This window comes from Anolis sagrei, chromosome 3 (genome assembly GCF_037176765.1).
Source record: "Anolis sagrei isolate rAnoSag1 chromosome 3, rAnoSag1.mat, whole genome shotgun sequence".
NCBI classification, from domain to species: Eukaryota; Metazoa; Chordata; class Lepidosauria; order Squamata; family Dactyloidae; genus Anolis; species Anolis sagrei.
Window position 1 is genome coordinate 186737059 of NC_090023.1, and position 13766 is coordinate 186750824.

General features: G+C 40.8%; 1 protein-coding gene across 1 annotated transcript in view; it reads right to left on the reverse strand.

Moving 5' to 3' along the window:
• Positions 1-1054: 1054 nt before the first annotated feature.
• HHEX (hematopoietically expressed homeobox) overlaps positions 1055-13766 on the reverse strand; it is a 28382-nt gene continuing 15670 nt past the window's right edge. The window contains exons 2-4 of the mRNA XM_060768713.2: positions 7087-7265; positions 4662-4712; positions 1055-2394 (exon numbers count right to left, since the gene is read on the reverse strand). Coding sequence (XP_060624696.2) covers positions 2161-2394; positions 4662-4712; positions 7087-7265 — 464 coding nt within the window. The 3' untranslated portion in view covers positions 1055-2160. The remainder of the gene's footprint in view (positions 2395-4661; positions 4713-7086; positions 7266-13766) is intronic.

The following is a 13766-nucleotide window of genomic DNA, read 5'->3' on the forward strand; positions in this document are numbered from 1 at the left end:
CTTAAAATCATGACATAGAGTTCAATCCAAAGTGCTGGTTTTGACCTACAAAGCTCTATACCAGTGTTTCTCAACCTGGGGGTCGGGACCCTTGAGGGGGTCACGAGAGGGTGTCAGAGGGGTCTCCAAAGACCATCAGAAAACAGTATTTTCTGTTGGTCATGAAGGTTCTCTGTGGGAAGCTTGGTTCAATTATATTGGTGGAGTTCAGAATGCTCTTAGATTGTAGGTGAACTATAAATCCCAGCAACTAAAACTCCCAAATGATAAAATCAACCCCCCTCCCAACCCCACCAGTATTCAAATTTGGGCATACTGGGTATTTGTGCCAAATTTGATCCAGTGAATGTAAATACATCTTACATATCAGATAATTTACATGACGATTCATAACAGTAGCAAAATTACAGTTATGAAGTAGCAACGAAATAATGTTATGGTTGGGGGGTCACCACAACATGAGGAACGGTATCAAGGGGTCAAGGCATTAGGAAGGTTGAGAACCACTGCTCTATACGGTTCTGGCCCAGCTTACTTGTCCGAACACATCCACCCTTACGTCCCACCTCATAATCTAAGATCATCCAGGGAGGCCCTGCTCTCGCTCCCGTCAACATCACAAATGCGTCTGGTGGGGATGAGAGACAGAGCCTTCTCGGCTGTGACCCCCCCACCTATGGAACACACTCCCAAATGAAATAAGATCGGCTTCTTCCCTCCTGGCATTTAGGAAGAAATTAAAATCGTCGTTTTGGGACCAGGCTTTTGGTCAGCAAACATAAGTAGTACTTTAGATGGACATTGACTGGAACGGCGACACAGTTAATGAGACTGTTTTTACTGCTTTTTTTACTGTTTTAATTTTTGCTTACATACTGTTTTAATTATGACTTATATTCAATTGTGGTTGTATTATGGTGATTGTCATGTATCGGCATCATATCGGTGCATATTGTAAGCCGTCCTGAGTCCCTCCTCGGGGGTAGAGAAGTGACGGGGTAGAAATACCGGAAAAAATAAATAAAATAATAATTGATGATGTCTTTCCTTTTAAAAACAAATGACTCAAAAATAACTCATTGGTGTAAATGAGAAAAACATATGCTATATCATTGATCTTAAATTATTCCATTTTTGTCTGTTACATTTAAAATATGTTAACTCATCACAGAGGTTCCAATAAACATGTACATATGGCATCCTTCCTCAACTTTGAGGCCCCCCAGATGTTGCATAACTCTTCCCATCACTCTAAGTCCCAAATCTGTGATGCATCTGCTTATGGAAGGAAAGAAGACCCTTACGTTAGCCCGCCCCTCCTGTAGAAAATATGGCGGACAAATATACAATTGCCTTCTTCACCATTCTATGATTCTTATTAAAATTAAGATAAAATTCAAGACGATTTTTAAAGATCCCGACATATGCCCAGTGCCCATGTTTCATGGTACATTCTAGTTATACATACATCATTGTCAATCTTGATGGGATCTACTAAACTCCACTCGCACTTTCACAAAGAAGACTGCCTGCACAACCTCTGCTTCCCTTATGAACTCCACCACACTTAGGACCTCTTGCAAACAGTTCCATCCCAGTGGTGAATATTCAACTCAGGAAACCAAAAGGTTCAATGTCATTTTGCTGTGATATTTTTCCTTCCTTGGCTGGACAAAAGATCTTCAATTCGTGGAGGAAGATGGAGGATATTCCCAGCAGAATGGGAAAAAGATCTCTCAGCAACTAGACAAACAGCAACAGTTTTCTTTCGTTCATAAAAGCAAGTGTAGTCAAACTGTCTGAAAAGAGGGGAACCGTCCATTTGGTCTCAACCAGCAGGAAGAAGAAAAAGTGTTATTAGACCTGGAAAAAGAGCAAGTTGAGGAGCAAAAGAGGTGTAGTTGGCTTGATGACCATGTCCTCTGCTCCACCAGCCACAGTAAGCATCAATCGCCAGTCAATAAACGGATTTATTCCATATAGCAATTGATAGTCTAATGCAAACAATGGATATTAGACCAACGCCACTGTGTGCTTATCTCATTCCCCCTCTGATGGAAAGATCTTTCTTTATGCAGCAAATAGGTTGCTTTGTCAAGCCAGCTCTTCTTAAAGTCAAGCCGAAGGAACATCCATTCTCAAAGTTCGAGGGAAAAGAGGCTATTGATGTGGACCGTTCAAATACCCCTTGTCACCTTCAATGTCCACCTCTTGTTCAGAGTCATCTGAGACTTCAGAGTCAAGCTCTTCTTGAGAGGTAGGGGAGAGGATATACTGCAGCTGACCCGGGGAAGCTTCTTTTTCAAGTTCAGAACTCAAACAGCCTTCTGGCGTGGGACTAGGGTGGTTGTCCTCATTCCCAGACTCTTCTTTTTTGCTGGCCTGGGGATTCTCCTAAAAGCGAACATGGGGAGACATGGGATTAATCCATAATAATAATAATAATAATAATAATAATAATAATAATAATATAACACTTTATTTGTACCCCGCTACCATCTCCCCAAGGGACTCGGTGTGGCTTACATGAGGCCGAGCCCGAATACAACAATACAAGCAAAACAACAACAGTACAAGCAATTAAAATAAAACATAGACAATAAAATATACAACATTATCAATAAGACAGCACGCAATTAAAAACAGTGGGAAGGCCAAATGTAAAGTTAAAATGGAAATAATGCTGGGACATGGGCGAAAGGTGATAGTGGCGTTTGTGGAAGCGCATACGAGCAGATCTAAAAAGTGTAAAGTGCTTTGGAGGACAAAGTGCTATGGGATCATTATTCCGGAAAGGCACACTGGAACAACCACGTCTTCAAGCTCCTCCTAAAGACTGCCAAGATTGGGGCCTGTCTGATGTCTTTAGGGAGTGAGTTCCAGAGTCGAGGGGCCACCACCGAAAAGACCCTCTCTCTCGTCCCCACCAACCTTTGATTAACCATAGGAAAATTATTTTTTTCTGGGGATGGTATTGATTGATCTGGGGTATTTATTTATTTATTATTATTTATTTGTTTACTATATTTATATACCGCCCCTCTCAGCCCAGAGGTGACCCGGAGCAATTCTGAGGTAACTCAGAAGTAACTTAGAAGCTCTATGGTTATTAATAGGGGGAGTGAAGACAGTAGGTATTTTTGCACGTTTTCCTGTGTCTTCTTGCCTTCAATACCTATAGATATGGGTACCATAGAGAGGAAGTCACTGGCAGAGGCTTTTATAGGAAGGACGGCCACTCAGAGAACCCTACACTGCATCCGAGTAACAGTCCAGACCTTGCATTGAACCAAAAACTGATACACATCAGCTTTATTTGTGGAAATTCTAATGTAGCAGATAAGTCCGAAGCACAGGGAAGTGTTTCAGTCCTTGGCTCCAGCCTCCCATCAAAACAGATAGAAGATTCAAGCCAGTGGATCTCAACCTGTGGGTCCCCAGATCTTTTGGCCTTCAACTAAGAGAAATCCTAACAGCTGGTAAGCTTTATTGTTGACGGCTTTCATGGCCAGAATCACTGGGTTGTGGTAGGTTTTTTGGGCTATATGTCCATGTTCCAGAAGCATTCTCTCCTGACGTTTCACCTGCATCTATGGCAGGCATCCTCAGAGTTTGTGAACTGGTAAACTGGCTGGGATTTCTGGGAGTTGTGGGCCAAAACACCTTGAGGACCCACAGCTTGAGAACCACTGATAAGCTGTAGAATGTATACAGATTGATGCCACTATCTCCAATATCAGTAAAGCAGGGGTCCTCAAACTAAGGCCCAGGGCCCGGATACGGCCCTCCAAGGTCATTTACCTGGCCCTCACTCAGCGTCAACCTAAATCTGAAACAACTTGAAAGCAGACAACAAAAATCCTATCTCAACAGCCAAAAGCAGGCCCAGACTTCCCATTGAAATACTAATAAATTTATATTTGTTAAAATTGTTCTTCATTTTAATTATTCTATTGTTTTTTAAGTGTTTTTGTGCTACAAATAAGATATGTGCAGTGTGCATAGGAATTCATGTTTGATTGTTTTTTCAAATTATAATCTGGACCTCCAACAGTTTGAGGGACTGTGACCTGGCCCTCTGTTTAAAAAGTTTGAGGACCCCTGCAGTAAGAAAAAAACTTAAACAGCAACACAAAGGCCCTTTCTACACTGCCATATAATCTAGATTATCAAAGCAAATAATCCACATTATCTGCTTTGAACTGGATTATATGAGTCTACACTGACATATAATCCATTTCAAAGTAGGTAATTTGGAATTTATATGGCAGTATAGAAGGGACCTAACTCAACCAGCAGGTTATCACAGAGTCAAAATTCCCAACCTGTCCTTGGTCACATTTAACTAACAACACCCACTTCTTGAGAGGACTGCATAAACGAACACTTTCTTCCCAACCTTGGAAATCGTTCAACTGGAAACAGAACTAGAAATGTCAAGAGATCCTTTTGGAAGTGTTCTTGATTTTTGTATAGAGCCCTTTGGAAAAGTCTGATTTTGAGAAACAAGGTGGCTTTCAAAGTCTGATTTTGAGAAACAGGGTGGCTTTCCACCAAAACTGATTTTTTTTCTTTTTTCAAAGGGAAAAGACTTAAACAGCCCCTTTGTAAATTAAAAAGTAACTTATCAATGAATTAACAACCAAGATGTCCCACCATACCTGCTTTAGGCGCCTCCATTTAGCCCGACGGTTCTGAAACCAAGTTTTAACCTATAAAGGTTCAAAGAAGAGAAGGCAAACCCATTAAATAAGAAAGAGATGTAAAAGAAATAAACCAATAAGACAGATCTTAACTGTGGATACCTTTATTTTAGTAAAGTAGGTGTAGTAGTTATAGCAGTGAACTGTGGAGAGCAGGGTTTGAATCCCTGCTTAGCCATAACACCAACTAGGGCCCCTTTCACACAGCTGAATAAAATCCCACATTATCTGCTTTGAACTGGAATATATGGCAGTGTAGACTCAGATGACTCCGTTCAAAGCCAATACTGTGGGATTTTCTGCCTTGATATTCTGGGTTATAGGGCTGTGTGGAAGAGCTCTGGCCCCTGGATAACTTTGAGCAAGTATACATACCTCCTCTGAATAAATTTTGCCCAAAAAACATCTTTTAATTCAGTTGCCATAGCTTAAAAAATGAACTAAAGGTACATAGCCATAACCATGTCAACTTTTAAGTAAATAGGCAGTGGCCATGATCCTATCTGCACCTACTGGAAGTAAGTAGCCATTCACACTGGGCAACTGACAACAATCCAGCATCCTCAATAGTAAACAGAGATACAATGGGGCAATAGATGCCATGCTGTTAGTGGACTGAAGACCATAAGGCAGCTTTCCTTACTAAATCCTGAAAGGGGTTAGAATCAGAGCTTGGACTATAACTCAACTTTGGAACTCCCTGCCTAAGGAAACCAGAATGGCCCCTGTCTGCTGTCCTTCCAGCAGCAGGCTCAAACCTTTCTATTCGTTTTTGTGGCTGCCATAAACCATGTTGAATTGGCTGAGACTCTATAAGATATTCATTGCAAAATTATGCTGTCGAATGTTCCCCAAAAACAAAATTTTGTAATTTAATACACTTTTTCAAAACTTTTATGATAGGACCAATTAGGAAATCACATTTATAAGCCAGTAACAGAAATGGTGTTACATCGTGTAAACCAATTCAATCTGCATTATAATGACATTGTAGACATATTTTAATAGATTCTGTGCATCATTCTATTTTAATGGGCTTTAATTGATAAATCATATGTCTTGTATTGGAGCTGCTAGTGGCGCAGAGGGTTAACCCCCTAAGCTGCTGAACTTGTTGACCAAAACATCACAAGTTCGAATCTAGGAGTTGTGTGAGCTCCCACTGTCAGCCCCAGCTTCTGCCAACCTAGCAGTTCGAAAACATGGAAATGTGACTAGATCAATAGGTACCACTCCAGTGGGAAGGTAATGGCATACATTCATGCCAGCCACATGACTTTGGAGATGTCTATGGACAACGCCGTCTCTTCAGCGTAGAAATGGAGATGAACACCAAGAGTCAGACATGACTGGACTTAACATCAGGGGAAAACCTTTACCTTAACCTTTACTATGTCTTCTAGTATTAGCCGGTTTGAGTCTCTTTTGGAAGGAAGCAAGATATTACACTATGGAACAAGATTTTTGTTCCTGGCTTATAAATGTCATTTTTTAATTAGTTCTAGCATTTTTTAAAAAAAATTGAAAAGGTTTATTAGTTTCTTTTTGCGTGACATGCTGCAGCACATTTTGCTATAGTTCTCCAAAGAATGTCTCATCAAGTCTCAATTGAATTTTGTGTCTCAAAATTCAATTCAAGGGGCCAGGCTTAGCACAGCAGGTTAAACCGCTGTCCTGAAGGAAAATCTTGCCAATCAGAAGGTTGGCAGTTCGAGCCCGGGTTGGGGTTGAGCATGTGCCATTAGCCGCAGCTCACCTGCCCACCTAGCAGTTCAAAAGTAGAAATGCAAGTAGAGAAATAGATACCGCTTTTAGCGGGAAGGTAATAAAGGCACCCTTAAGGACATTGATTGGAGGAAAGCTCTTCGGCATGGAAGGTGAAGCAACAGCACCCCCAGTGGTTGGAGACAAGCACAGCCTCCAAGTTGCTGGAAACAAGATGGGAAAAACTGCCTTTACCTCTGTTTGCGTTTATCTGTCCTTGTTAATTGTATAGCCAGCATTGATTGTTTGCCATATGTGTGTTCTGTAATCTGCTCTGAGTGCCCTTCGGGGTGAGAAGGGCAGGGTATAAATACTATCAATAAACAATGTTTGTGGCAGCCACAAAAATGGAAGTTTCTGAAGTAGAACAACTACTTTCAAAGTAATTGCAGCACAACTAAAACAGGAATAACACTTTCAAACCAGGAACAGAACATTTTTTCAAATTTTATTGCATAGTGGTTTTTTTATTATGATGCTTATGATTATGATGCCTCAGAGTGTGGTGGAAGCTCTTTCCTTGGAGGCTTTTAAACAGAGGCTGGATGACTATCTGTCTGGGGTGCTTATGATTTTGGGATTCTGCGAATATAATTCCTCCCATTGGCACCGCTCTCACCTGCCTCTCACTGAGCTGCAGCATCTTGGCCAGGCGCTTCCTCTCCGGAGGCGAGAGGTACTTCTGTGTCTCAAACTTCTTCTCCAGCTCCACGGTCTGGTCGTTGGAAAAGCGCACTTGGCCACCTTTCCGCTTGTGCAGCGGCCTCTGCATGAAGGAGCCCCAGAGCAGTGGTTTCCCTACAGAAGGAGAAAGAAGAAGAGGAGAAGTCACCATCCCACCATCCACTATTCCATAGCATTGAGCCAGGACACTCACTGTGGTGCCAAACTGCATTAATGGAATAGATGCACCAATAATAATAATAATAATAATAATAATAATAATAATAATAACAACAACTTTATATTCTGCTCTATCTCTTTAATTACCTTCTCCTGACTCAGAGAGTGCCACGGAGACAAGAGAAGGGCACCAAGAGCCTTTGAAACTCCTAACCTCCCTATACATTTCAAAAAGTAGTCATTCCCAAACTTTGGACCTCCAGATGTCCTCACTGGCAAAGAGGGAGACACTGAAAATCACTCACTTTGAATGTTTTTGTTTCTATTGGCTGGGTGTGTATTCATATTGGTAACATTGCCAACCCCTTTTCTTGGATGCCTAAAGTGCATTTCTGCAATCCCCAAATGTTGGGGACTGAAGGAAAATGGAGTGAATTCTTATTTGGGGGGGGGGGGATGTAAATGCCTTCCTTTTGCCACCCCATTGCTATACCCCTTCACACCCACAAATATCTAGTTCTACAATGTCTGTATCCACAATGCTGAAGAAGGTTCCCTTTTCCCAGACCAACTTTAGCATAATTTATTCACTGCAATAGAATATATAGATAAACACAGATATATCAGGAGCCCTCGTGGCACAGTGGGTTAAAGTACTGAGCTGCTGCACTTGCTGACCGAAAGGTCGCAAATTCAAATCCAGGGAGCCTAGCTATTTGAAAAAATGCAAATGTGAGTAAATAAATAGGTGGGAAGTTAACAACGCTCCATGCAGTCATTACGTTGGAGGTGTCTATGGACAATGCCGGCTCTATCTCTTTAATTACCTTCTCCTGACTCAGAGAGTGCCACAGAGACAAGAGAAGGGCACCAAGAGCCAACCCCCCTAGCAGTTCGAAAATATGCAAATGTGAGTAAATCAATAGGTAATACTCTGGTGGGACGGTAAGGTGTTCCATACAGTCATGCTGGCCATATGACCGTGGAGGTGTCTATGGACAACGCCGGGGTCTTCAGATTAGAAATGGAGATGAGAACCAACTCTCAGAGTTGGACATGACTGGACTTAATGGAAATCTTTACCTTTACCTAGATATATCAGGCAGGGATATAAGGCCTGTTTGGAAGGGCCCTGAGTTGAGACACTTTAACATTGAAAATGGCCCCAAGGAGTTTAAAGGGCACTATCGTTCCTTTAAAGATCTTCCTTTCAAATAAAGATACTTCAAACCACAGTCTCTTCAATAAATTGGGTTTGTAAGCTGTGTCAAAACCTTTATACCAAAGTCCTAAACTTTGCAGATTTTGATAAATTGACTTGTCTCCTTAGAAATAAAATAATACAATGCTTTCAAAATAATTTGAACCCTTTCGCAGAGTATATAAGTAGAATATTTAAAGACTGGTCCATAATGGCATTGAGTGATTAAAAATACATTGACAGGAAAAAGAACAAGATTATGATAAATGCTATACAATCAGGTCTACTTTATGTATGTGTGTGTATATGTGTGTGTATAATACACACACATACATACACACATACTGCTTGTTAAGAGATTCAATAGGATAAAATACTGTAAGACTCTATCCTGATGTAGGGTCAGGAAGTTTTCTTTCAAATAGGATACACATGTTTTTCTTAGAAGGTGTAAAATTACTACTGTTAATTTGTGGCTTTATATACTAATAGTTATGTTATAACGTGTTCCATGCAGCTGAATAAAATACCACATTTTCTGCTTTGACCTGGAATATATGGCAGTGTGGACTCAGATAACCCAGTTCAAAGCAGATATTGTGGGATTTTCTGCCTTGATATTCTGGGTTATATAATTGTGTGGAAGGGCCCAAAGTCTCCCACACCACTCTGATTGCTTTCCCCCCTAAAGCTCAGCATTATCCCTTCACTACCTCACTACCTCTGAGGATGCTTGCCATAGATGCAGGCGAAACGTCAGGAGAGAATGCCTCTAGACCATAGCCATATAGCCCGAAAAAACCTACAACAACCCGGCCATGAAAGCCTTCGACAATACATTATCCCTTCACTCATCCATGCCTCATGAAATCTCCCTTCAGTCTCCAAAGGTATAGCATTGCAGAGAGTGGGAGCCTGAAGTCAAGTCACATCTTGAACACTTCAATTAGCTGTGCCCCTTTGGCCAAACCCTATTTCTAAATGCTCCAAAAAGTTTCGAACTAATAGAAATTAGTAGAAACTGTAACTAGTAGAAACAAGCAAAAGTAGAAAATTGGTAACCAAGGAGGGTTTTCATTGAGGGGACATAATAACACCATGTAACAAAATCTGAAAACATTTCTGTTCCTGGTTTGTTTAGTTGTGCAGTGCTTAGAACCAATTAGGAAATGACATTTATAACTCAGGAACAAAAAAATCATGTTACATAGATGTTATATTGTATGGAAATGCTTTTAGTGTAAGCCTCTTTGAATCTTCTGGTAGAGAGGATAAGCGGGATAATAAATAAATAAACAAACTTTATTTATACCCCGCCACCATCTCCTCAATAGGGACTCAGAGCGGCTTACATGAGGCCAAGCCCAAACAGAAAATTACAATAAAATAAAACCGAAAACGCAAACAATAAACAACAAACAACATAATTACATAAAATATATGAAAACATAGCAATATAAAACTACTATAGGCACAATCACAATGACAATGGACGGGCTACATGTAATGATTAAAACTAATTAAAACTCTGGCGAGAAAAGAGAGAGACAGATTATTTGCGGAGGAGGGCTCATTATAGTGGGGGTTGTGGAATCAAGCTTTCCCACAAGGGGGGACGGGACATGTACTCCAATGACAAAACGTTGAGGCTAAGCAATAGTGTGAGAATGTAAGCCTACTCATCAAAAACGCAGCGGAAGAGCCAGGTTTTAAGGTCCTTTTTAAAGGTTTCTAAGGTAGGGGCTTTCCTAATTTCTCCAGGTATGAGTTCCAGAGTCAGGGGGCTACAGAGGAAAAAGCTCTCTCCCTTGTACTTACTAGGTGAGCTTGTGAAATTGGCAGGGGCGAAAGAAGAGCCTCCCCAGAAGAATGGAGGGCCCAAGTTGGTTCATGGAAGGTAGATGGGTCCCAAACTGTTCAGGGCAGTGGTTCTCAACCTGGGGTCCCCAGATGTTTTTGGCCTTCAACTCCCAAAAATCCTAACAGCTGGTAAACTAGCTGGGATTTCTGGGAGATGTAGGCCAAAAACATCTGGGGACCCCAGGTTGAGAACCACGGGTTTAGGGCTTTATAGGTGATAACCTGCACCTTGAATTGGGACCGGAAAATAAACGGCAGCAGTGCCTTAAACAGGAGGGGTTGACCGTTCCCTGTAAGTTGCCCCAGTTATTAATTGGGCTGCTGAACGTTGGACTAGTTGTAGTTTCCGGGCCATCTTCAAGGGTAGCCCCATGTGGAGTGCATCACAGTAGTCCAGTCTAGAGGTAACTAAGGCATGGACCACCATGATCAAGTCAGACTTCACGAGGTAAGGTCGCAGTTGGCGCACAAGTTTTAATTGCACGAAGGCCCTCCCGGCCACCGCCGACACCTGCACATCAAGCATCAGCGCGGAGTCCAGGAGGACCCCCAAACTGCAGACCTGTGATTTCAGGAGGTATAAATAAATATAATAATAATAATAATTTAAAAATAATGTATGGATTGTGGATGTTGTAATCCCAGGTGACAGCAGGATTGAAGAGAAACAACTGGAAAAGCTGACATGATAGGAACTGCCAAGACTGTGGCACAAGCCAGTCAAGGTGGTCCCAGTGGTGATCGGCACACTGGGTGCAGTGCCTAAAGACCTTGGCCTGCATTTAAACACAATCGGCAAAGACAAAATTACCATCTGCCAGCTGTAGAATGCCACTTTACTGGGATCTGCAGGCATTATTCGCAGATACATCACACAGTCCTAGACACTTGGGAAGTGTCTGACCTCGTGATCCAATACAACAGCCAGCAGAGTGTCTGCTGTGAACTCATCTTGTTGTGTTTCAAATAAAAATAAAAATAATAATTCTCCTATTTCTAATCTTCATTTAGAGGTCAACTTTTCCAATATTTTCAAACCACCAAAGGACCCAAAAAATGAACAATAAGAAATATATTACAGCTTGCTGAGAATATAACATTTGTTTCAGGGGATTTGTGGGAGGGGTGTTTAGGTGTGCCTGCTGTGCAATCCTAGGATTTGCAGTTTTGCCAAAGAGTTCTGATACCTTCCCCAAACTACAAGTCACAAGATTTCACAGCATTGAGCCGTGGCAGATGAAGTAGTGTCAAACTGGATTAACTCTGCAGTGTGGATGCGTCCAGGTGGGTTCAGGGCAGGCCAGTCCCTCCCCATCCCCTTTTGACCTCAGGCGTCCTTTTGAGGAGGGAAGGGGGGCAGTTACAGCCGCAGGAAGTGGCAAAACTTCCGCCCTTGTGTTTCCTGCGAATCTGTCTCTGCAAAGGAGAAGAATCACCCCATGCTTCCTCCTTGCTCTCTGGTTGCTTTTCTCCCCAGGCAGGAAGAAGCCACAGGGTGCAGAAGAAATGCAGACTGACACTAGATTGGCTGCCAGGGCGCAATGCTGGGGAATCATGAGAGTTGTAGTTTGGCGAGGCACTGGCAGAAAAGGCTAAAGACTACAACCCCCAAGATTTCATAGCATATTATTAATATTATTCATAGTATTAATTATTAATGTCATTGATTATTACCAATACATTATTGTTGAAAATAATACTTTAATATTAATTAATCATATTAATCATATTATTTTCTTATTTATTAATACTGTTAATATGATATTAATTATTAATATAATTCATATTATTTTCATTATTTATTAATACTGTTTATATATATATATATATATATATATATTTGTCGTGTCAGGAGTGACTTGAGAAACTGTAAGTCACTTCTGGTGTGAGAGAATTGGCTGTCTGCAAGGACGCTGGCCGATGTTTTGACATGCTACCATCATTGTGGGAAGCTTCTCTCATATCCCCGCATGAGGAGCTGGAGCTGACAGAGGGAGCTCATCCGCGCTCTCCCCAGATTCGAATCTCTGACCTGTCAGTCTTCAGTCCTGCTGGCACAGGGGTTTAACCCACTGCGCCACCGGAGGCTCCAATTATTAATATCATTATTAATAATTCATATTAATATTATTATTAATATTATTAATTTTATTATGTATTAATACTGGTGTTATTAATATTAATATTTTAATATCATTCATATTGATAATGATATTAAAATATTTTAATATTAATTTTAACATTATTATTATTAATATTAATATTAATAATAATATCGCCCCAGAGTCATGATCTAAGGCTCAAATCTAAGTTGAATATATTAATATTTTAATATCACTCATATTGATAATAATATTAATAACATTTTAATATTAATTTTAACATTATTAATATTAATATTATTATTATTAATAATAATAATATCGCCCCAGAGTCATGATCTAAGGCTCAAATCTAAGTTGGAGTCAAACTGCATTAATTCTGCAGAGCAAATTAAACGCAAAGGATCTGATTAATGATCAATGACATTTTTATCATCATCATTGATGCTCACCTAAAACAAGTGATCACATCTCATTTAGGATGCATTCACACTGCAGAATTGTTGCACTTTGGCACCATCTCAGGTTCCTTCCACACAGCCGCATAATCCAGAATATCAAGGCAGAAAATCCCATAATATCTGCTTTGAACTGGGTTATCTGAGTCCACACTGCCACACTGAACTGGATTATATGCCAGTGTGGACTCAGATAACCCAGTTCAAAGCAGACATTGTGGATTATCTGCTGTGGTATTCTGGGTTATATGGCTGTATAGATGGGCCCTGAGATCACTCACTCAGCCACAGAGGAAGGCAAAACCTCTTCTGAACTCATTGTGTCAAGAAAGCCTCATGAAAGGGTCGCATCTCTTAAAGGCACAGAACAACAACAAAAGGACACGGATCTAGACACTACAACCACTCTAATTTAAAGGACTCCTGGCATCATCATCGTCATAACAATAATGATGGCTATGATAGTATCTTCCCAGAGCCATAATCTAAGGCTCCAACCACCACACGGGCAGTGAGGCTTACTTCTAAGGAAACCTGCCTAAATTGGTAGGAACCTCATGACAATGGCTGAGATTTACTTCCCAGTCTTCAATGTATACCAATGCTACTAATTCATTTCACTTCCACCACTAGCAAAAACTGCACGACAACAAAATAAAAGGTTCTCGAGGATTGACTCTCTTGAGAAATATGTTTTGTAAAACCGATTGGAGAAAGAGGAGAAATGTACATTGGCGGGTTGTTAAGACATTTCAGCCACTACCGACAAATTTGCATCAACGCCTGCATTGATACTGATCGATTTGCGAGCTGGAATATACACATTGGAGAACGA